The 25818-nt window shown below is 32.4% G+C and overlaps 1 protein-coding gene across 2 annotated transcripts in view; it reads right to left on the bottom strand.

Moving 5' to 3' along the window:
- Window positions 1-25818, bottom strand: part of UBR2 (ubiquitin protein ligase E3 component n-recognin 2) — a 151822-nt gene that overhangs the window by 43817 nt on the left and 82187 nt on the right. Inside the window, exons 16-27 of one of the 2 annotated variants that reach the window (XR_007953528.1) lie at window positions 25570-25631; window positions 25276-25386; window positions 22138-22203; window positions 21224-21346; window positions 12184-12247; window positions 11071-11195; window positions 10004-10056; window positions 7535-7637; window positions 6083-6131; window positions 3949-4103; window positions 2308-2410; window positions 2024-2132 (exon numbers count right to left, since the gene is read on the bottom strand). Coding sequence is in view for 1 of the 2 variants with exons in the window: in XM_051996972.1 (XP_051852932.1) it covers window positions 2308-2410; window positions 3949-4103; window positions 6083-6131; window positions 7535-7637; window positions 10004-10056; window positions 11071-11195; window positions 12184-12247; window positions 21224-21346; window positions 22138-22203; window positions 25276-25386; window positions 25570-25631 (1014 nt within the window). In the remaining variant the exon portion in view is untranslated. The remainder of the gene's footprint in view (window positions 1-2023; window positions 2133-2307; window positions 2411-3948; window positions 4104-6082; window positions 6132-7534; window positions 7638-10003; window positions 10057-11070; window positions 11196-12183; window positions 12248-21223; window positions 21347-22137; window positions 22204-25275; window positions 25387-25569; window positions 25632-25818) is intronic. The other variant, XM_051996972.1, reaches the window with a different exon arrangement.

The raw sequence follows: 25818 nt of genomic DNA, 5'->3' as shown, positions 1-25818 counted from the left end.
TCCTTTTATCCTTCTCTCTAGTGATTTTAAAAGGAATGAGTGCTGTATTCTGTCACAAGTTTTTTCTGCATCTATTGAGATTATCATGATTTTTGTTACTTTCATTAATGATACGCTCTTTTATGACAATAGTTTTCCTGATACAGAACCAGTCCTGCATTCCTGATGTAAATTTCACTTGATCATAGTGTCTTATCCTATTGATAAGTTGTGGTAATCTTTTTGCTAATATTTTATTTAAAGTTTTTGCATCGATATTCATTAGGGAGATTGGTTTACAATTTTCTTTCTTTGTTTTGACTCTTGCGTGGTTTAGGTATCAGCACCTGTCACAGAAGGAATTTGGCAGGACTCTTTCTTTACCTATTTTCCCAAATAATTTACATAGTATTGGAATTAATTGTTCTTTCAATGTTTAGTAGAATTCACTTGTAAATCCATCTGGTCCTAGAAATTTTTTCTTAGGACTTGAACTCTGTGGAGTAGAAGGTATGACATCCTAAGCTTTGGGAATTTTGTGTAGTTGTTTTCAAAGATCCTTCTAAGGACCTGGCCACAACCACTCTTTTCTGCCCTGGAACTATGAGGAGGGTCCCTGCTCCACTGTGGATGTAAGTTATAGTGTGCTAAAGTAACAAAGTCTTTCCTCTGTGCTAGTGCTGTGGGCTGAGGCCTCTGGAAGTTGCCACCGTGCACCTCCCACTCCTGGTTTGCTGGTTTCCCAAGGTCCGCTCACCCTAGTTGAGACAAACCTCTCTTGTTTGCCTCAAACTGTCTTTAGTGTTTGGATTTCGTATTCTAATTTTTTTTCCCTCCCCTTCTTTCCCTTTCCCCAAGATAGCAAGCAATCCAATATAGGTTAAACATATATAATCCTTCTAAACATATTTCGATATTAGTCGTGTTATACAAGAAAAATCAGACCAAAAGGGAAAATGCCATGAGAAAGAAAAAGCAAACAAAACAAAGCTGAAAACATTATGCTTGAATCCAATTCATTTAGTCTCCATAGTTCTCTCTCTGGATGCAGATAGCATTTTCCACCCCAAGTCTATTTGCTTCCATGAATTCTCTAACTGTCCCCATCCTTGTAATCTGGCTTTCAACCTGATCATAAGATTGCTGGTTTTCTCCAAAGTTGCTCATAATCTTCCTAAAATTAAATTTTTATTGAAATCTTAGGTTTTAGATTAACTGCATTTCCCAAAAAAGATGAGCGAGTGATATTTTTCAATATTCTCCACAGTTCTGACCATATATACCTGAAATGGCCTGATGAATTCCAATAGTGCATTGTAAATTTTAAGTTCAAATACAAACTCATCTGTTTTGGAACTTAAATTTTTAAAAATCTTTCCAACTACTTCTCAACATATGTTCTACCTGAAGTTTCTTTCCATGAAAGAAAAACAATAAAGCAAAACTATGCCTCCCCTGCCCCCTTCCATTCCTAATGATATGCATTAACATTCTACATCTCAGTTCTGTACTTTTCAACAGAGGAGGGAAGTATGTTTCATCAACTGTTCTTTGGAGCCAAAGTTGGCATTTTAATCTGAGCTTGGTGCACCTAACTTCTCATTACCACCAGAATTTTAGAATTTAGCTTCATTTTAAATTATAAATTAGATGAGAAAGATAAAGTAATGGTTCTAAAACATATCAGTTTATGTCCATGTCTTTTAATCAATCATCAAGAATTTACCAATTGCCTACCATGTGATAGGCATTAGGCTAAGCATTGCAAACACAAAGAAAGGAAAAAACAAATCAGTCCCTACTCTTAAGGAACTTAAAATCTAACAGACTTCATTATCTATGGAGATACTGAACAATATTTATATAAAAGAAATACACCTAGATTTGTAATTGCACATAGCACAATGATGCTTAGTAAACCAATGAATACTTGGCCTCAATTCATTTAGTTCTTTTAAAAATAGATTCCTAGACGTTACAGTTTATTAAAAAGATGTACAGCCTTCATTTTCACAAAGGGAGGCAAAATAGATAAAAAGCTGACCTTGGAGTCATGAAGAATTGACTTCCACTTCAGACCGTGACCTCTCTCTCCCTTTTTTTCTCTCTTTCTCAATTGTGTCTCTCTGTCTCTCTATCCTGGCCGTGTGACCCTAGGCAAGTCACAAGTCACAAGTCACTCTCAGGCACTAGCCAATTTTAGAACACTGTTGGTCGATGAGAAGGTGCTAATCTGCATGGGTAAAGGAAGTTCCTCACTGGAACATCCCCATAGCAATGCAATAACATGTATGGTTAGAAAGATTAAGAAATAAAATTGAGACATACTTGATATCTTCTGAGTGAAAGTAAATGTCACTACAGACTCTTCACTGACATTTTCTAAATGTTGTTTTTCCTCTTGTAGTGCCATTCCAATCAAATGTAAGACCTAAAGTAAAACAGAAGTTTTAAAAAGAAAATAACTGAATATTGAATTGAAATGAATTCATTTGTCACATGAAAGACCAAACTGTAAGTTTAAAAAAAGCTGAATTTTAAAGACATATAGATTGGGTTTCAAATGAAATTTTAAAATATTTTTTCCAATAAGAAATTTCTAAGAAAAACAATTCAACTTTACATAAGAGGAAAATACAAAGGTCAATTCTTAGCTAAATTTAAAAATACAAGCCCTCGATGGCAGGAACTACTTCATTTGTCTTGTATTCATATTCCTAACATGGTGACTTGTAAAGGATAAGTAATTAATAAATTATTTATTCATTTGGAGTTGTCATCTAAAATCACTTCTGAAATGGCTGATTACTGATGCTACTTCATGACAAAAGTCTAATTACATATTTGGTATATAAGCTACATGGTAATAATCATGAGAGTTTGGAATCAACTGTCATCTAAGTCCATTTCCATAGAGTCTAGTTCCACCTTTCTACTAGTTCTAAACTAAGGGTGGAGAATATTTTTTCTGTCAACATTTCTGCCAAATGTTATAAATAGGAATTTATAACATTTGTGGGCCATACAAAATTATCAACTTATAGAATTCAAGTAATGGGAAGTGTACTTAAACCTTCAGTTCATCATTGCAAGTGGTTGCCTTAGCAAATAATTTTGAGGGCCCACAGGCCAGAAGTTCCCAATCCCTGATCTAAATCAACATCAACAAATAACAAAATTATTAAATTGTTAAAGACATAGTTTTCTTTCTGTAATTCAATCTAAATATTTGAAAAAGTTTAAAATTTTCCCTTAAGTCTTATAAAAGAGCCATATGAAATTCTTGAACCAACATAGTTCTCTTAAATTCTATATATATATTTCACATGTTTATTTATACTTTGCCTTTTTTAGGAAGAAAGATGTGATTTTTCTCCTTCTTTACATATTTCCTTCCAAACAGGCTCTAAAAATGGTGGCTACAATCTTAAATCAAAGAAACTTCACTTTTATGTAATGGTAATAAAATATATATATGTATATATATATATATATATATATATATATATATATATATATATATATATATTATATATATATATATATATATATATATTATATATATATCATGAACACATTTTTGGTTGAGACAGACACAAAATAATAGGTAATAATTCACACCATAAAACACACTGTTTTGCATTTTCTCTGTTCAAACACAATAGCATTAAAACCTTCATTAAACTATCTTGATTGGGAGAGAGGAGCTAGTGAACAGGTTGTCAAAAAACAACAAGAAAAGAAAAGAGGCTCAGTGAAATACTTTTTAAAATGTACAGAAGGGAAAAGGAGGCCAGAAGGAAATGTAAACAAGTAGGACAACTTATATATTAAAAACATGACCATAGTAGAGTTATGTTTTATGCAGAAAATCTCTTTTGCTGTTTTTACTTTGCATCTGTAAATGACTTTGATGTCTGTTAAAAGTTAAAAATAAAATAAAAAAATTTTAAATATCTTCAAACCTACCCGTTGTAGCATGGATTCCGACCAAGCATATCCATTATGTTCTACAGCCCACTGCAGTATTGTCCCCATGATACACAACATAACATCTGATTGCAAAATATTAACCAGACTTGCAAACAAGGGGCAGAATGGAGGCAAAACAGGAGGTGGAAGTGCTGAAAAACAAATTAATTATTGTTTTTTTCTCCAAATTAATTTTTCTCCATACTATTTCAGTGTCTAATTAATTCCCATTAACTTATACCTTGGCAGCTCAAATTAATCTTAGGAAAACAAAACTTTTTTCCACCTACACATTCCCCTCAATACTCCAGATCAAAAACTTTCAAAGGCTAATTATAGAATGAAGTATATACTTTTTGGCTTACAAGCTATATCATGGCCCTAACCTCTTATTTTTCCAGCCTTATTGCTGGCTCCTCTGAAGTCCATATTCAGTCACAAACTGGGTTACTTTTATCTCTTCCCAAATGCTCTTCTATTTCTTTCTTGAAATTCCCTCTAAGAGATGATAGACTCAAGATGCAGAAAGAGAAATTTATATTTATCTTGAAAATGTGCTCTTTTATCAGGCTGTCAGTTTTAAGAAGGGGAAGAGGGAATTTAGTTTTATGCAATAAGCCCAGAGAGAAGGATCTTGTTATCCTTACATCTAGAGTACATGCCTGGGCAGCAGGCTGCTTCTCATTCAGATCCACTCCTCAGCACAGTTATCCAGAAATGTTAAAGAGTCCTTGAGCGTGAATTATTGGTAACTACTCTTCAGCATCTGCCCACCCCAGGCAAACTTGAAAATAGCCTTATGTCTCATGTAGAGCCAGAGCCTTTACTCTTCCCTCTCCTTTAATCTTCAAAAGTAGCAGTAAACAGCAATTTCAGCTAAGGGAGAGGCTTTTTGGTTTGGGGCCTAGCCTTCAGACCTCAAAACCTACTTATGTAAGTGTGTCAAGATGTACAGGAATCACACTCAACTTGTGGAGATACAACCCCAGGATAATACTGTGGCAGTTCCCTTAGGGAGAAAGGAGTTTTATGTTAACAATTGAGAAAGAATCTAAAGCAGTGGCCCAATATTCTCCAATGCTTCTAAAACCAGATTTAAATGTAATTGGGTAATGTTTAACAAAATAAATAAAAATACAATGAAATATACAGATTATGTTAATTTATGGTTTTCTAAGTCAATATGTAGCCCACAGGGATACATTTCTATTTGAATTTGACACCACTGATCTAAAAGATTATTTAATGTGGACACTTTTTATATAATACTTTGTATTATAGCCCCAGTCCAGGTAAAAGTTCTTACAACATTATATATTGTGCCTTGTTTGGTTCACAATGGATATGGAAGCCCTTAAGTCATGGAACTTTTAATGTAATTAAAACTAAATGTGATTTCAAAAAAAATGCAGAATGAGACAAATATTTGAAAATGGAAAATACGGTCCTTTGTTTTACTCTAGAATGTACTTGAAATTTTTTTTTCTTTTATTCCAAGGAAGGGTAAATGGAAAGGAAAAAAAAAGTTTGTTGGCTGAAAAAATTTTTTTCTTCTCCGTCTAGATTATTTTTCCTTACACATTCATCCCCCTTTAAAGGCATCTTTTCTGATTCTTTCTGGGAAGAAGGTGTTTCCCTTTTCTGTAAATTCATATAGTTTAATATTATATCATGGTATATGATTATAGAGTGACTATAATTATTTATGGAAATCTTATTTTTCCTTACTAGACTCTAGGCTAGAGGAGTGCTGGATTCACCTTCCTTTTATCTATTTCCTGCATTGAAAATGTGCTCCACCACCACAAAAATCCTATCTTTCTTTTAGGCTCAAATCAAGTGCCTCTTTCTGTACTAGGAATTTTCTAATTTATTCAGTTATTAGCTCTCTTAATATTTCATTCCCAGGAAAAAATTACTTTGTATTTACTTTTGTATTACTTATTGATTTACAAGTTGTTTCCTATCAATAGAATATGGACTCCTTGAAAGCAGGAACTGTTTTTATCCTTGGCTCACATCATGGCACTTTACACATAGAAAATACTTGATAAATACTTCTTAAATGAAATCATATCTCCAACAACTTGTGTAAATATTACTGAATAAAAAAGAAAATAAAGGTGCCAACCTGTATCTTCCCTATTTTGCCTTTTTAATTTTCTTTGAGCTTCTTCTGCCTAAGAAAAATCAAAGATATTTAGTTTAAAATTCAATAAGGAATACCTGAAAATCATAAGTTAATGATCTATCAATTATACAAATTACTAATCACATAATTAGCAAACAAAAGAATAATCATTTGACTTGAGCAAATTCTTTAAAACTGTTTTCAACAAAAGTTGTGAGAGAACTTAAATATATTTTTAATTGTCCAAAGCATCTTTACTGCAAAAAAAAAAAAAAAAAAAATGGGGAAGTATGGCAAAGACTTACTTTAAGTAAAATTAGCAGCAAAGAAGTAAATCAGAACTTGGATATGAGATGAAAAGTTTAGCTCCACTCACTGAAAACTAGTGAATTTTTATAGTTCATAGTTGGAGATAGCAGGAAGAATATTAAATTCAGAATCTGAGGACCTAGGCTCGGATCCTGATTGTCATTCATAATCTGTGTGATTTTGGGGAAACCATAAAATCCAATTAGATAATAAATCCCATATTGTTTAAATGAGGAATTTGGATTTATGATTCACAAGGTCCCTCTCTTGCCAGTTCTAGATTATATTACTTTTTGAAACATCCAATTAGAATGAGAATTTATAAAAACTTGACCAAATTTTAAACTAGAAGTTAAAAAATGATATTTCAATAAATTTTCATTAAAAAAAACCCACTGCCATTAAAATGATTCATCAATCATTCAGTAAGTTTTTGTAAATAGCTTACTAAACACCAAGCATTGTGTTAGGTAGGGAGTATACAAATATAATGAAATGAAACAATCTCTATTTATAAGGGGCTCACATACTAATGGGAATGAACAAGGACATATATAAGTATATGAAAAAAAAAGAAAAAATGAAGGAATACATATACTATTTGGATGAGAGGGAGATAGCAATTAGGAGAATTAAGAAGAAGCTTCACACAGTGGGCGATTTTTGATCTGAGTCATGAAATAAGAAAGGGATTTGATGTGGTGGAGGAAAAGAGTACATTCCAGGAAAGAGGGATAGATAATTCAATGGCACAAACATAAGAGATATGGGGGTGTCACAATCAGATATTCACTTAAAAAAAATCATTTTAGCAGTAATAAGGAAAACAGACTGGAGTGGGCAGAGACTTGAAGCAGGGAAGTCATTGCAAGAATAAATCTGAGAGATAATGAAGGTCTGAACTGAGATGATGGCTGAGTAAGTAGAAAGAGAATGGGACAGATGCAAAAGATGATACAGAAATAAAAATGGCAAGATTTAGTAACTGACTAGATATATAGAGTTGAATGAGAATGAAGATAAAGAATAACACTCAAACTATGAATCTTGAAAACTTTATAAACTGATATAAAATATAACAGCCTATAATTTGATTTTAAATAGCTAATAGAAAGCATCTGAGTATGTTTTTTCTCTAATTACCTTGGATTGCTCTGCTCTTGAAAAATGGTAGAAATATAGATTGAAATCTTTAGTGCATTCTGGCTTTAGTTCATATAGACCTCGTCCTGTCAATCCAGGTTTCCTACAAACAAAAAATAATATCAATTGTTATTAAATTTTTGAAATGACATTCATCCTTGTAAAGGACAAAGCCCCTGATCTCAGATCAAAAATGTAGAAGTTAAACCTAGTTTTTAATTTTTACAGTTTTCATGAGTTTTTTCTCCAAATAGAAAGTCTTTTTATATATAATTTATCGTCATATTTATTAAATACTAAGTTTTTTTTTAAACTGCTTCCTGCTCACTTATCAATCTTTCACCACTATCAAACAGTTTTGATGATTATTGCTTTATAATATATTGAGACCTAATAAGACAATTCTCCTTTCATTCCTATAGTTTCCTCCATTATTTCCATTGAGGTAACAGACTTTATTCCTCCACTAAATTTTGCATTTTTATATAGTTCTATTAAGTATTTCCTCAATAATTTAAAAAGCATAGTACCAAATCTATAAGTGAATTTACATAATATCATTTTTATTTTACTGGCCTGGCCTAACCAAATCTGCTGAATTTCTATTTACATTTTCCTTTCTGTGGAATGTTTTATATTTGTATTTATTTATGACTTTTGTGGAACTGGGTATCTGTGGGATTCTTAAGATATTTTATGTATTTTGTAGTTATTAATTTTAAAGAGAATTTCTCTTTTTTCTTCTTGATTGTTGTGAGAGATGGCTCATGCTAGTAATTTTATCTGTTTCTTTAATGAATATAAATATAATATAAATTATATATGTATATAAATATAATCTTTTTGATTAATTTCTTCACTGATTTTGAGATTTTTCTAAATATTACATTATCTGAAAATAAGAGTAGTTTTGTTTCCATTTTTGTCTGTTTTATACTTTTAATTTTGTTCTTCTTGTATTTTGTTAGCTAGCATTTATAGAAGTATCATAAAGAATGATGAAGTCAGCTAAACTTGGGAGTAACTAGACTTGAGATCAAATTCTTTCTTTGCAAATTATACTATTGATATGATCTAGAATAAGTCATTTAACCTTGGTGGATTTTTGTTCTTAATTTTTTAAATAAGGAGACCAAATCTGACGATTTCAAAGGTCCTTTCTAGTTTTAAATCTATAACCTTATGAACTACATCAAATAAGAGTATTTAAAGAGTTCATTCTATTTTTACCTATATGTACTGAGAGTTTTTCTAATGTTTCTCAACATAAAAGATGCTCTTGATTCTACATATATCTATTTTATATTATTGAAAAAAGGTAACTCAATGGCTATTTTTTTTAGCAATCTTCATATGTGTTTTTTCCTGCATTTATATAAAGCATCATATGTTTTGTTGCTTATATAATTAATTATGCTTCTGAAAAATTTTAACTTTTTAAAATTACAATGGAAAGTTCAATCTTAGTAAGAGAAATTTCCAGAAATCACTATGGTATAAAAATAAATAGCACTAAGAATTTTTTTTTTTAAAGAAAAACAGATACTAATCCCATAGAATTTCCTGGTACTATGATTCTTTGTTTTTGATGAGGATGTAATATTCCCTTGTTTCAATATCTGGTGCTTGGAAATACATAAGAAAAAATGTTTACTGTAATAAATTTAGAAGAAAAATTATAAAAGTACAAAACATGTTAATGTTTTTCAATATAAATGGAATTATATTTACTATAACTTTGAAAACATATTTCTATCTTCCACTTCATTCAGATCAGTGTTTATTTTCAACATATTAATGGTGATATCAATCTTTTGAAAGGTTGATAAAAGTGTGATTAAGAAACTTTTCTAAAACTCAAAAATCTGAAGTCATTAAAAACTATTAAGGGCAGTTCACACAGGTTAGCCAAAAAAACTGAATGCTAAAGAGAACAAAGAAGGATATTTCAAGAAGTATAAAGCATTCATTAAAAATAAAAATAAAAAAATTTTTAAAAGTTAACCATCATTATTATTATTTTAAAAAAATAATCAATATATTAAAAAACACTCATTCTAGGTAATTCAGTGAGCTGCTTCAATATGGTGGCAACTGTTAACTATACCGTTTTTTTTGTTTTTAATTTTCTCAATTGTATTTTTTGTTGTAAGGCAATCGCGTTAAGTAACTCATTCAGTCAAACAGCTAGTTAAGTGGCAAGTGTCTAAGACTGGATTTGAACTCAGGTTCTCTTGACTTCAGAACAAGCTCTTTCTACTGTGCTACCTAGCTGTTCCCCAAATTAAGCTGGTTTAATTTAATTTTGTAAAGCATGTAGTAGAAGGGTCAAGATGTCATCAAGATATCATCTAAAAATATGGCCCTGTGAGATTAAATTTCACACTTCACTGTTTACTGCTAGAGAAATCAACTATGTTCAGAAAATGAAATTTTAGAATATAATATTACTTTAGAAAATAAACTCACTTGAAACAAGCAACTGCTTCAATTACACTCTCCATTCCCGTCTCCTTGTTCTCCTGAATGGCATAATAGGTTAAAAAAGTGTTTCATATTACTAGTTAATAGTACCAGAGGCTTCATACACAATGTATGTACTTGTATAAGACCTTCCTATGTGCTGACATTTACAAAACTTAATATAACTGCAAAGAACAGCAACGAATGTCATTACCACATATGGAATCAAGGCCTGGAAGGGGTTAAATGAAAATGCTAATAAGCCCATTTTAATAATACTTAGTGACATTTAATAATCTCATATTAAGGTTTACATGCATTAATTTACATATATATATTTATACGTATTGCCTTAATTAACCACAACTTGAAAATGAAATTTATTAAAAAAATTTTTTTGGGGGGAGTAATTTATCACTATCTTAAGTTTTCCACTTTTATAATTCCAATATGCAGAGTCATTTGGTATCTCTAAACATGGTTTTTGATTTTTAAATATTCCTTACTCAACTTATTAAGAAAATTTAAAATTCATTTTTTAATCCAGTGGACAAAATTCTATTCCTGTGCTTCACTAGAGATAATAACTTCTATCAACCTGAAACAGTTTTTGACCAAGGGACAAATGATATTTGTCTAATGATCAGGCTAATTAAGATCAAAGAGACTTATTAACCTAATCCTATGATGATTAATTTTTTATCAACTACAATTCTGGAAAACCATCTACTGAGTCAACAGAGGGGTTGGAATCTGTAATTGTGAAAGGGAAATCTCTTTTGTCCCCTAGATAGCCTCTCTCTCATACTATTGCTCCATGAGTTATGAGAGTATTCTTACTAACTTCACAGGTTCTTACTATAGAAGAGTGAATATTCAAAACCTTTTCATTGCCTTATAAAAGATTTTATTATACAATAAATATAAAAAGCACAGATCTTTAAGAGCTTTCTATTTGTTCCCTGTAGCACATTCACGTAATGTGTTTTATTTTTAGTTTGGGAAAACTTGAAGAAAAAAGTTCTGATAAAGTTCTATTTTGTTCTATATATTGTGAATTTTTAGATACTTACATCTTCTGGCAAAGCTTTTACCAATTCACTATGAGCCATAGGTCTAATGCTCAGCTGATGGATGATCTCACGTTTAATTTCATCTGTAGCATTTACATGCCCAACTCCAGGACTAAATCTTTCTCCTGTTAAATTAGAAAAAGTATATAAACATATACATTTAATGTAGTTATAGTATTTATAGCTAAATCAAATGTTTATTTTTATATTTCTATCCCTCTGTCTGCCTTGGAAGTGGGAAAGTGAATAGTTTGACAAATGTCACCAAAACCAATGGGTGTTAGTTCTTAGGTGCACAGATAGACAGAAAAGAAGCCTGGGCTTGGAAAAAAAGCAAGGAAAGATAAAAAAACCTTTGTATCATAGCTATACTGAATCATAGTCATGTCAGGTAACTACAGAACACTGTCTTGTTTGGACTGAAGGGGTGGGAGCAGAATATGGTAAAAAGAGTGTAGATAATGGAGCAGATGGAAAAAACAGCAGTTAAAGTACCTCTTCTCATTTATTTCACCTGCTATTTGGCAAACCAACCAAAAAAACCTTTGTTTTCACCACACTTTTTCCTTTTTCACTCCCCTTGGCAGTAACTATAATTCTTTTTCTATGATACACAGAGATGTTATAGGGGAGCTAAAATAGCACAGGATGAGGGGAAAGACAGGAGACAAGAAAAAGCAGAGGAAAAAAGAAAGGAAAGATAAAAAAAAAACCTTTGTAACTATAGTTCATTAATTAAAATTATTAACCTTAACACTGCCAAGAAAATTTTTTTGCTTCTTAAAGAGGAGAGAAACCTTTTGGACCACGTCCCAGGAATCTCAGCAACAATGGTAGTGCACTGGTCTTTTGAATATTCTGTTTTCTAGTATGCTACCACTTATTCCTTTAATCTTTTCAAACCTTAGAACCCTTTAGGTTGATAGTACTCTTAAGAAGCCATTTTTCACAAATTTTCCATCACACCTAATTGAAGGAAAAAAGGATTAAGAGGGGTAACATCTATTCCTATGAACTGAATTTCAGAAACACACCAGGTTATTAGGATTTCTGAACTATGTGCAACTCAAAGACCCGCCCAAATTTATATTTGTGATAGAGTCAAAAACTTACCAACAAGCATTATAATGAGGTACAACATTTCTTCTATTAGAGTATTATTTTGCTGAACGACATCCTATTATAAATAAGGGATGGAGAGACAAAGGGCAAAAGTTTGAAAAAGCACACTTTATGGTTTATTGACAAAAGGAAAATGATGCATTTAGGCTTTCAAATAGTAAGCAAATATCAAGTCGTATGCTAATCAATTTTATATATTATCTATATTTATATGCATATAAATGTATGTGCATATGTATATTTGTGTGTGTTCTTTAATAAATGAATCCAATATCTCAAACTGTTCGTAAAATTAAACAACTGCCAATTTTATGTGGCACTGACCATTCTGCAAGATTCATACAAATTCCACAAAAAGCTCCTATTTGCTTTGGTACCTGTTTTAGAAATGTGAATAAAGAGTGGTGAGGGATAGTTAAATGAAAAATATAATTAGAATCTCTTCACTTCATATTACTGTGGAAGCATTAGAAGAACGGCATCTGTTTTATTTCACTATGCTTAAACATTGTCTGATAGACAGAATCTGAGAGTTATGAATAATGTTAAATGCTATCTATTCTAACTCAATCCTGATTAAGAATATTTGTATTCCATATATTGTATTTAACATATACTTTAACATATTTAACATGTATTGGTCTACTTGCCATCTGGGGGAGGAGGTGGGAGGAAGGAAGGGAAAAACTGGAACAAAAGGTTTTGCAATTGTCAATGCTGAAAAATTACCCATGCATATATCTTGTAAATAAAAAGCTATATATAAAAAAAGAATATTTGTATTCTTATAACATACAGAAAAAGTTATATATTGTATTACTTCAAATAACTGTGTGAGGCCTCACTATAGGACAGTTTTAATTGCTAGGAAATTTCCCCCTTACATCAGGCTATCTAGTGCTCTTGGTTTTTTCCTGTGGAACAAAGAATATTAAGTCTGATTACTCTTTTACTTGATGGCCTTTTAAATACTTAAAAATAATTAATCATATCCTCCCTCTATGTCTTTTTTTTTTCCCCTTAAGGTTTAATATTTCGATTTCTGTCAAACAAACCTCATATGGCACAATGCTTCAAGATCTGCCTAGGGAAGAATGTGCTGCGCTAATCTGGATACTCTCCAATTCATCAATGTTCACCTCTACAAGCAGTGCTCAGAACTGAACCTAATATTTTAAATATTGTCTGAGGGGATATCGCATAAGAACCATTCCCCTTTTGTCCCAGACACTAGAGCTTTCTTAACATAACTGACTTTATATTAGCTTTTTTTGTTGTCACATTGTACTACTTCATGTTAAGGTTTTAATCCCAGACTGCTGTTTTGTTTTACTTTCTTTTTAAATTCTAAGTTCAAATTCTCACCTCCTCTCTCTTGTCCCTCCTACATTCACTGAAATGGTAAGCAATATGATACCCATTATACATGAGAAATCATGCAAAAAAATTTCCATATTAGCCATGTTGCATAAAAAAGGGAGAAGCAAGAAAAATAAAATAAAAAAGTATACTTCAATGGAGTTCATCAATTCTCTCTCTGTAGGTAGAGAGCATTTTTTTTTTTTTTATCATGAGTCTCTTTGGAATTATTGTATTGTATTGTTGATCAGATTGGCCAAGTCTTTCACAGCTGGTCATTATTACAATATTGTTGTTATTATATACAATGTTGTCTTGGTTCTGTTCATTTTCATTCTGCATTAGTTCATACAACTCTTCCCAAATGGTTCTGAACCCATCGCCCTCATTACTTCTTATAGCACAATAATATTCCATCACAATCCATAGACCACAATTTCTTTAGCCATTCCTCGAACTTTAAGACATCCCCTCAGTTTCCAATCCTTTGGCACCACAAAACGAGCTGCAATAAATATTTTTGTATAGGTACATTCTTTTCCTTATTATTATTATTATTATTTTTTTTTGGTGGTAGTGGGAAATCTCTTTGTGGTACACATCTGTTAGAGTCTGTACAGTTTTATCACCCTTAGGGCATAGTTTCAAATTGTTCTTCAAAATGGTTCGATCAGTTCACAACTCCCCCAACAACACATTAGTATTCCTCACCTATTTTTCCACCTATTTCTAGCATTTGTCATTTTCCTTTTTTTTTGTCATTATAATCAATTCCATAGGTATGAGATAGTATCTCAGAGTTGTTTTAATTGGCATTCTCCCAATTATTCATATTTAGATATTTTTTCATAACTATTGATAGCTCTGATTTCTTCTCTCAACATTGCCTGTTTATATCCTTCAATTGGGAAATGATTTTTATTTTTTGTAAATTTGGTTTAGATCCCTACTTATTTGAGAATAAGGCACTTTTAAAATGTTTGTGTCAGCCCTGTTTGTAGTGGCTAGAAGCTGGAAAATGAATGGATACCCATCATTTGGAGAATGGTTTGAGTAAATTGTGGTATATGAATGTTATGGAATATTATTGTTCTATAAGAAATGACCAGCAGGATGAATACAGAGAGGATTGGAAAGACTTACATGAACTGATGCTAAGTGAAATGAGCAGAATCAGGAGATCATTATATACTTCAACAACGATAGTGTATGAGGATATAATCTGATGGAAGTGGATCTCTTCAATAAAGAGATCTAATTCAGTTTCAATTGATCAAGGATGGACAGAAGCAGTTATACCCAAAGAAAGATCACTGGGAAATGAATATAAACTGCTTGCATTTTTGTTTTTCTTCCCGGGTTATTTATACCTTCTGAATCCAATTCTCTCTGTGCAACAAGAGAACTGTTCAGTTCTGCACACATATATTGTATCTAGGATATACTGTAACCTATTTAACATGTATAGGACTGCTTGCCATCTGGGGGAGGGGGTGAAAGGAGAGGAAAAATCGGAAGAGAAGTGAGCCTAAGGGATAATGTTGTATACCCTGGCATGGGTTCTGTCAGTAAAAAGTTATTTAAAAAAAAAAAGAGAGAGAATAAGGCACTTTTTATAAAGGTTTCTTCTCCCCCATTCCCATCTTGCCCTAGATCCTGCTTTCTTCCTCATTCTGGCTATACTGGCTTTGATTGAAAACTTTTATGTTTCATATAACCAAAATTATCCATTCTATTTCCCATGACCTTTTCTAGCTTTTGTTTGGTTATAAAAGCTCTCCTTATCCACAGATCTAACAGTTACTTTTTTCCATGCTCCCTTAATTTACTTTTCATTTTACTCTTTATATCTACATCATGTATCCATTTTTATTTTATTTTGGTCTTCAAAAGCCTGTTTTTGCTTCTGAACACCCTTCTGTCCTCCCTCTAATCATTCCCCTCTTTTCTTCCTACTTCCCTGTTGAGCAAGACAGATTTATAATCCCAACAGAATTTATATGCAGGTCAGATGAGAATGAGATTTTTTTTTTCAGTCTTTTGATTTTGTTTTATTATATCTTGTTCTCTCATGGAATCTACTTGCTCAATTCTAATTTTTAAGGAATTTTTTTTTCAATCAGCTTTTGTACTACTTCTTTTTATCATTTAGTCAATTCTGTTTTTTAAGGTGCTATTTTCTTCACAATTTTTTGAGCCTCTTTTACCAACCTGTTAATTCTTTTTATAATTTTCTTGCATTGCTTTTATTTCTTTCTCCAATTTTCCTCTACCACTATTGTTTGATTTTTTAAATCAATTTTTTTTGCCCTTCTTTTTGTGTTTATGTCCAATCTGCATTTTAGTTTAAGTCTTTGCTCTTTGATATTTTCACATTGTTGTCTTAAGAGTTTGTGTCTTAAGCTTCCTTGTTACCACAGTAGCTTTTGATGGTTGGATTCTTTTTTTGTTGTTTACTCATTTTTCTAGTCCTTTTTCCTTTTTTTTTTTCTTTTTTTAAAGACTTTGAACTTTATGTTAGAGTTGGACTCTGATCACCTATAATGGGTGACAGGAACCATCACTCTATCAAATTTCAGACTTTTTACTTTACTCTTTGCACAGATAATTCTGGGGGAGTCTATAAGTTCTTAGGGTTTCCAAAGTGGTATTATCAGAGTAGAGATTGCTCTCCTGATCTGCACTCTGGTCCTTACCCAGATGCAGGACCTATTCCCTTGAAGTCAGAAGTACTACTATCCCTTTTTCTGCCATGGAACTGAGAGTTGGAACTAGGGACCTTGGAAATGCTCTGAAACTGCAATTAGGGTCCTTGTTCCCTTGGATCTATGAGTCTTCCTCTTTACCCTGAGCCTGTGACCCAGAACTGAGTAATGGATAATATAGTTGCCAAACAGGTGCTAGTCTTGTGCCCAACACTCTCACAAGAGTCTCTTGTAAATCTTTTTCAATCCTTTTACTGTCTCTGTGTGATGAGGGCTTCTAAAACTAAAACTAAACAAAATTGAACTAAACTAAAATTTTTGCTGCTGTTATCACCGCCACTTCCAAGGTCCACAGCTGGTGGTGTTGCCATGTTATGCTGCAGGCCAGCTCCTACTTCACTGTCACAGACTTTACTTTCTGATCATCTAAATCAGTGATTCTCAAAGTGTGGTCCAGAAAATCCTGAGGTCTCTGAAACCCTTTTAGAGGACCCAAAAATTCAAAATTCATTTTTATTTCTAATATTGTAAATTATGAATAAATATAAATCCCCTTGGACAGATCCTCAATAATTTTTAATACTATAAAGATAGTAAGAACAAAAGTTTGAGAACTCCTGATCTAAGTTGTCTTTGACTGGAAAAAAGTCTCATTCTTACTTTTTGTGGTTTATACTGCTCCAGAATCTGATTTTAGGGCTTCCAAAGTGGTATAATCAGAGTAGAGGTGTCATCACTGCTCTCCTGATCTGTACTCTGATACTTACTCAGAGAAGGGACCTATTCCCTTGAAGTTAGTTACTTTAAAATTGTTTTGAGAGGAATGTTGGAAGAATTTTAAAAGAATGCTCCCTCTATTTCACCATCTTAGTTCTGCCTCTAATTCCAGTTCTTTTTCTGATATTCCTCCCTAGCCCTGCCACTAGTATGATTTGTAAAAATTGATTTTCTGAAAACAATGTAAAACTTTATATCTAATCCTTTTAAAATTTCCTCTGATTTGATTCAGTCCAGTGTTCTAAGCTACTCAACTTATTAACTTTGTGTAATCTACAAAAATGAGAAGTATATTGTTAACAACAGCATGCATGATGCAGTAAAAAGAGTTATCAGGAAGGTTGGAGTTCAAATTGTGTTTCTCTCAACAAAGCGAATACTAACTAGATTAATGTGAGCAATTTCAGTTTTTTCATTTGTCCCATTTGACTAATTATGTTGACTTAGCTCATACCTCAAAGGATTATTATAAGTACCTATTTGTAAGATGTCGGGTAAATCTTCTAGCACTACAGAAGTATCATTTACTTATGGATTTATCCAAGTCACTTATAAAAATGTTAGATGGTACTATACTAAGGACAGATTCCTAAGGGACTCCAAGGTTCTATCATCAATCAGGAAGAAATCCATTTTCAGCTACTGTCTAATCCAGTCTTCTCTACTTTTCCTACAAGAATGCTAAGAAAAATTTTGTTAAATTCTTGGTTAAAGATCTAAGTAAATTGCATCTCTGACGTTTTTTTGGTCTAGTCTAGATGCTTTGTCAAAAAAAGAAATGAGTAGTCTGGCATAACTAGTTTTTGATTAAGTTACCCTAACTCTGTGGTTACTCCTTCCTTTCTAGATATTCCCCAATTACACTATTAATATGTTTGAAATTTAGCCAAAAATACTAAGATTATTGATCTTCCCCCCAGATTTGGAAATTGGTTACCCTTTTCTTTCCTCTGTTCTGTGGCACCAGTCTCCACTACTTTTTTTTTTTTTTTTTAAATATATAGCTTTTTATTGACAAAATATATGCATGGGTAATTTTTCAATATTGACTCTTGCAAAAACTTCTGTTCCAACTTTTCCCCTCCTTCCTCCTCTCCTCCCCCAGATGGCAGATAGTCCTATACATGTTAAATATGTTAAAGTATATGTTAAACAGTTATCTTGTTGCATAAGAAAAATCGGATTTAGAAAGAAGGTAAAAATAACCTGTCTCCACTACCTTTTAAAGAATACTGACAAATACTCACAAAATCTCAACAATCATCTATCAAGTCCTTCATTCCCTGAAATGTAGTTTGAATGGGTCTACTGACTTGTACTTATTATGAGCAGCTGATTGCTTTCTTATTACCATCTTTATTAATGCTGAAGTTTAACTCCCTCTTGGCTATTTTTGTGCTGTACAACTCTCTTGTCAGAGAACACAGAAGCAAAATAAGAGTTCAACAGTTATTCTTTTTGTTTCCCACCAAAACCAGTCTTCTACCTCACTACCTCTTCCCCTCCTGCCAACTAGAATTAAAGCTGATTTTTCTACTGTTAATATGTCAATAAACAGCTGCTTTAGCATTACTTGGTAAAAGATCCTCAAATACCTATCAATACTTTCTTTTCACCCTTATTGGATGACCAGTCCCTTCATGCTTCCTGAGACTTCCCATCCAAATTCTTTAGGATACTTTGAAAGCTGTTTCTTCTACAGAGATTTCAGCTTCTACCATCAAGAGAAGAACCTCACATGCTCAAGAATTTTCTTCCCTCACTCCTTCAACTTTCTGACAAATAAGGATTACTCTCTGCTTTTTCAGATCCTTCTTTTTTTTTTTTTAAATGAAGTATTCCATTCTTCTTGATAACATAGAAAGTAGAGAATTATTTTTCTAATGCTTAACTTCTTTCTAGGAGGGAAACCACTGTACACACTGAGCATAGACAATGACTGATTGATTATAACAAAAGTAACAGAAGGAAATGTTACACATGCTCTTCAGGTCATTATAAAATTCTTCTCTCTCTACATTCTGGAAGCAAAAATATGCCCTTTATTGTTCTTGCTAACCTTGGCATATAGCTACCTTGGCAAATACTTCTTGGAGTCCAATTCAGGCACTGTCAATCTCCTTACTTCATTAGCTCTTCAACAGATATACAACTTCTTCCATCTTTCCACCTTTCTTCCTCAAATCTCTCTCCTGATTTTGACCCTTCTCTTTTAGTCTAACTCCTCTCGAATTTTCATTCCTCAAAATTCAATCTCAGGTTTCTTTCACAATTCAAAACCCCTCCAAATTCAACTCTGCAATCCCTTCACCATATTCTTCAGTTGAAGTCCACCTTCAACCAACTTTAACCAACCCAGAAATTTCAAAACAACAATAAAAGCACAAAATAATGCATAAGGCTACTCCTACCTTTAATAAAAAACCTAAATGTCTACTTGGTTAAATTTGCAGACTCAATAACCTTTTTTTTTTTTTTTTGATTTGATAAATTTTATTGCTATCTTCTGATTTTATATCACACTCAATTCCCCCTAAAAACCCAAAACAAAACATTTTTAAGAATGTGGGCCTGAGAGACTATTAGTTGTTTATGCTTATATTTAGAATAAACAAAAAAGAAAACTTGTAAGAGTTATGCCTAAATAAACAAATATATTATATAAATACAAACAGATTATTCTCTAGACTTCTACCTTCTAAATAATGTGAATATTACTTGGACATAAGGACATAGGGAAGAGGGGCAGGGGTAGGGTGCAGGAAGGGAGCCACACAACCAAAAAAAGAAGGTCTCTGGCATACAGTTCAGGGATACATTAGGGCCAGACACAGAGAAGTGGGAGCAAGAGGAGAAACAAGTGAAGCTGGGACCAGTCACACAGGGGTCTGACTAGAATTGAGGGGAAAAACATGTGGGGATACAGACATAGCTAGGAGAAATAGGTGATATGTGGGGGCCAAAGGCAGAGAGCTACACAATACTGGAGCATGGATAAATAGAAAATAAATTCAGGTACCAGATACATGGTGGAGTAGGGCAAAGGTCTCCTTTCTTAGCCTGCGGGAGGTCTAAAGTCATGCCCTTGCTCCATCAGAGGCAGTGAAATGGCAGTAATGGTGTCTCCAAGTCTCTGTTTTGCTGTCACTTAAAAGTTTGTTTGTTTGTTTTTGTGGGAGAAGGGAGGCCATGGAGTGCTGAGTCAAGGAACAGTCATGAAGAGAGTGAGAGCACAGTACTGTAAAGCTAACATAGGTGGTTTTCTGGGAAAGTGGATTTCTTTCAGAATTCTTTACATAAATTGAATTTGCAAGAACTGTCTGCAGATTCAATCATTTCAGATTAGCAGTCTAAGGGCAAGAATCTCTTCATAATCCACCATGGTCTCTCCTCCCTAGCAGAAAGGTTATGTGTAGAAGAACCAATTAAGGGTGAAGTACCATAGTCTCAGTGAATAAGTCTGGTTAGTTCAATAAATAAGACAAATTATGAAATATCAATTCATCTTTTCAAAGCACAACAGGATAAGTAAACTCTTCAAAAGGAAGGAGTCAATATTAAGTACAAATATAATGAATTAATATAAAAGAGTAACAGTAATTACCTTTCCCAAATACAAGTTAGTATTGAGGGAATATATTATACTTGAAATAAATTTAGCTTTGAGGAAGAAAAGTACTTTAATGTTAACAAAAATAATAGTTATATATCACATTGTTTTAATATGCTGTAAAACTATCTTTGAAGATTCGGTAGAATATCCATATAATATTGGGATTACAATACTGACTAAAAGTTCAATTACAGATTCCTTTAAGAAAAAAACCCTGTCCTTTCTGTCCTATAAACCTTTCAGAACGACTAGCTCAATACTTTGCAAAATAACAAAACGTGTTCAATAAATACCTATTAAATATTACAATTTTGCCCAATATTATGTTAGAGTTTGTTGAAGGAGAGAGGCAAGAGAATTTGCAATGCAACTTCTTTTCAATAAAAAAGTCATTGAAACAGACCACACATGTTATTTACTATTTAATCATGTAAAAATCATATTTTATATTCTGATAATATAGGCAACATTAAGGTACTTAAAATTCCATCTCCCATCTTTACCGACCTTGATAAAGATTGCTAAAAGATGTATTAGTGATATGAAAGATATTTGGAAAATTATACATCTTACTTACCTTATTGGTATTTTCAGAGCTGAATCTTTTCCCATAATCAGGAGTACTGAAAATTTGATAAAGTTCAAAACGACTGAGCATTATCATCAGGAAATGGTTTGGATCCATCATGGATACACCTGTCTGTTTAAAATAAAGGTTGGAATAAAAGAGAAAAGGTTTAAAGTTAGGATTTGGGAACTCACTGATGACAGGGATTTTCAGGGTGGCGGACTCCTTTCAATTCCTTAGACATTTTCTGAAAGTTGTGTAGTACATAGCTATTTCTTATCAACTGAAATTCATATCGGTGGCTAACAAGTTTGAAAAAATTGACTCACATGGACAATTTAAAAATACATTTTTTGGGGGGAGAGGAGGGCAGGTAATTATGGTTAAGTTACTTGCCCAGGATCACACAGTTAAAAAGTATTAAATATCTGAGACCAGATGTGAACTTAGATCCTCCTGATTCCAGAGCCGATGCTGTGTCATATAGCTGCCCCTTAAAAATGTTTCTTAAAAAATTCATGGCAATTCTACATCAACAAATCATTAAAAGCATCAGCTTCACAAAGATATAATACCATATTAGAAATTTTTCCTTTTTTTTTTGTGAGGAATATGTCATCAACACATGACAACTTTTAAACTACTGCTATTTTTAAGTATCTCTTTAGTTTTCTTTAATTGCATCTTTGCAAGTTCTGAAGCAATCTATGTTTTTTATATAATTTTGACCAAATATTTTATTTCTTTTTGATGTTCTTTTTTTCTGGACATTTTCTCTTTTAATACTGTTATTACTTATTATTTTTATGCTACCACTCTTATTCTTTTCCATGGGATTAAACAGTTTTTTTTTTCTGAGTGTTATAGTAATATCAATAAAAAAAAAAATCTTTGTGTTAAATTAGGTATCTTAATCTCATTACCTGAAGCATTACTATATCCTTGTCAAACATCTCACGTCTGCATTTCACATTATGGTAGTAATAAATCTGTTAAAAAACCAAAACAATACAACACATATCAACTTTCCTAAGTAATTTGTCTTTATTTGTATAAAAACATTCTAACATACAATAAGTGATAACTTTTTAAAAATTTGTTTATAACTTTTTCTTTTTCAAAATATATGCAAGGATAGTTTTCAACATTCACTTTTGCAAAACCTTGGGTTCAAATTTTTCTCCCTTTTTTGCTACCTCCCCTAAACAGCAAGTAATCCAAATTTAGGTTAAACATGTGCAATTCTTCTAAACATATTTCCACATTTATCATGTTGCACAAGAAAAAAATCAGATTAAAAGGGGAAAAACTGAGAAAGAAAAAAACAAGTAAGCAAACAACAACAAAAAAAGTGAAAATACTATGTTTTGATCCCTATTCAGTTCTCATACTCCTCTCTTTGAATGCAAATGGCTCTCTCCATCATAAGTCTATTGAAATTGGCCTGAAGGCAATAGTCTTTGTAATCAATTTATCAAATATATGAAGCTATAGAATAATGAGAATAATTTTATGTTCTACAGATCAAGGTATGCTGCATGCTTTAGAAGATTTGCAGATGAACAGTTGTAAGCTAGTCTCAAAATTAAATGGGAGAAGTAGAGTAGGCTAGAATGCATTTGAGAAAATATGCACCATATTTAACAATTTCAATGTATTCCACTAAGAGAAAACCCTACCTTGTAAATACTAATAATCTATGGATATGATAATGCTGAAAATCATATGGAACATCATAATCTCTAAAGAATAAAAACTATATAAGACTCAGCATAGAAACAGATGGTAGAACTAAATAGGCTGTGGCATATTATAAATATGGCATATTATTCCTGCATAAACAGTTATGTAAAAGATACTCAAATTCATCATCTCATCAATTAGGATAGGCCCTTTAATGATGTAGATCATAAGTTATTCATGCTTATCTAGTGAATGCTACTGTTATTTCTGTTTTCCTCTAATTCTTCTGCAGGACATCTACTTACTCTCCTGGAGGTTTTCCTGGTTTTCTCTGACATTGCAAAGATAATGGTGGCATACGCTAGCTGTTCTTTTGCTGTCCCTCAATATTGACACAGGATGAACCCAATTTCTCTTGCAATCATACATCTCTTTGATAATATCTTTTACACCTATTCTTTTCCAGAAGTCTTCACTGGTTATAGGTGTCAGTCTGCTCATATCTATCATGTACCTCTCTAACACAACTCTCTGTGACTTACATTTTTAATTCTTTGTAGACTGTTGTATTTCAGGTCTGCTCCTTGTTTTCAGAGAAACAGTATAAAAGTTCTGAAGTTTTCTGAAGGCAATCCAGGCCCTTTTTCTTCTCTTGTTTGGTCTTGGGCCTAATTAACTATGTGTGCTATCTGTCCAGTATATGCATACTAATATGCATTTATATAGACACATAAACACATAGAAATACATACATATGCATACACACACATATGTAATACGTATAGATATATTAAACATAAACTTCTTTAGGTTGTCCTGATCTTTCTTGGGAGAAGGCCATAGTAAATTTTTTTGAGCTGTTACTGTTCTCTTCCAGAAAATTTCTGCTATGTTTGGGGTTTGATACCACTGATACAATGCCATTCACAAGTGGGAGACTTCACTAGCCATAAGGAATCATGACTCATGCTAGCATTGGAAAAAGGAATCCTTGGGTATGAATCCCACTTCAGATATCAACTAACTGGATATATATCCTCAGGCAAATTATTACCCTTCTCTGAACCTCAGTTTTTTCATTATGTAAAATGACAATGTCAGAATCAATTCTACATTTAAAACCCTTTGAGTAAATCCCTCTTGTGTTGATATTCACTGTGTACAACTAAAAAAGGGATTCTTCAGGAAATGTGTTGTTCCAGATATGTTGTCATGTAACAAAAACCAGATATGATAAATGGACACTTGATTCCTCAATTTATCCATAAAGGGTTAAGAGATCAAGAGAAAGGCCTCAAATGCAAACAAACACCTTAGAGAACTTAAGGGAGGAAGAACATGCTTCACATAAGAAGAGAAGTTACAGATGGGATATGATCTGAAATGTCATGACATAGCAATGTGCTAGGATGAAGAGCTCAAAAGACCCTTATATATCATTTAGAAGAATAAGGACAGATAAGGAAATTGAGGCTTAGCAAAAGGAAATAATTCTTTTCTAAGCTCATACATGATAGTAAACATCAGGGTGATCAGTTCTTTTGATTCTAAATCCATTTCCCATACCTATACATCATACTGTTTCCTGCTCTAGGACCAATTTCATTGATGAAGTGATAGATTAGTTTAAGCAGTATTTCTAAGGATGCCAGCAGAATAAGGCTCCTAGGTCTATCTCTATAATCATAATTCTATTTCCAGCTTGTCTTCTAGTAAAAAAAATAAGGCCAAAACTTAAGGGAAAAAAAAAAAAACCCAAACTCAATCTAGATTAAGTGAAATTTGACAATAATTAAAACTCGAGTTTTAGTACTATAACAGCTTTTGGCTGAATTTGACAATGAAATCTAGATTATTGCTTTTCTTTTCTATTTTTGACACTGTGTTTCTTACACACCTAACAAGGATAGATTATAAAAACTTTGAATTCTATGATTAAATCTGTGTTTTTTCTTTTTTCTTTTCTATTGTAGCTTTTAAATCAATGACTAAGTGCCATGAAAACTATGGTAGTTAATAATTACATTTTTAATCCTGCAAAGTCTTTACAAATATTATTTAGTTTTATTTTCACAATGATCTTGAGAAAATAAATGGTATAATTATTGCCATTTTGTAAATAAGAAAACTGAAACACAGAGAAGCTAAGTGGCTTGTCCAGGGTCACACAACCAGTGTCTGATGCTGGGTTTCAACTCAAGTCCTCTTGACTTCAGGGCTAGTTCTCTAACCCCTATACTTTACTTCTATCTATTATGCTCTAACTTCAATCACTGCCCTCTCACTCTAGCCACTGTACTACCTATGCATTATCTATGCATCTATGGTTAGAGGCTGGGAAATGTAGTAAAACCATTCCCCAAATCTGAAATACAAACCTGATTAACAAGAGAGAATCCATTTCTTCTCCACATTCCTGCATGCACTTGAGCACATAGAACAAGGCATCGAAGAGGGTGTTCTATCAACATGGGTGGACTGAGTTCACTCTGCAAATAAAAAAGTAAAATCTTAGCTAATGTTCTGTATTAACAAGAGCAGATGGGCAGGTAAACTTTGGACTAAGTACAATTTTTAAAAATTTGCTTTTAAAGATAAAGTACTTGGAACTTTGAAAAGAACATGAATACTGCAGAAAAAGGAATTTGCTTTTAAATTTCAGTACCACTTACCAGAGGAAGTAGTTCTGGAAATTTATATGCCACTTCACTTTTGCTTAGCAATACATGCAAACCTGAATGGAAAGACAAAACCCCAAAAAGTTTTCTGAAATAAATATATAAACAACCATTCACTTCTAATTTTTCCATTTAACTTTGCTGCCCCCTTCATATCTTTAAGGGTTACAAAATTAAAATTTTAAGTGAACTGTACAATAAAGCAATTCTTTTGATTTCAATGATTTAACATGATCACTATAT

The sequence above is a fragment of the Antechinus flavipes genome, chromosome 4, assembly GCF_016432865.1.
Source record: "Antechinus flavipes isolate AdamAnt ecotype Samford, QLD, Australia chromosome 4, AdamAnt_v2, whole genome shotgun sequence".
In the NCBI taxonomy this organism is placed as follows: Eukaryota; Metazoa; Chordata; class Mammalia; order Dasyuromorphia; family Dasyuridae; genus Antechinus; species Antechinus flavipes.
Note: the sequence above shows the minus strand (reverse complement) of the source record. Positions and strands in the feature narration are given on the sequence as shown.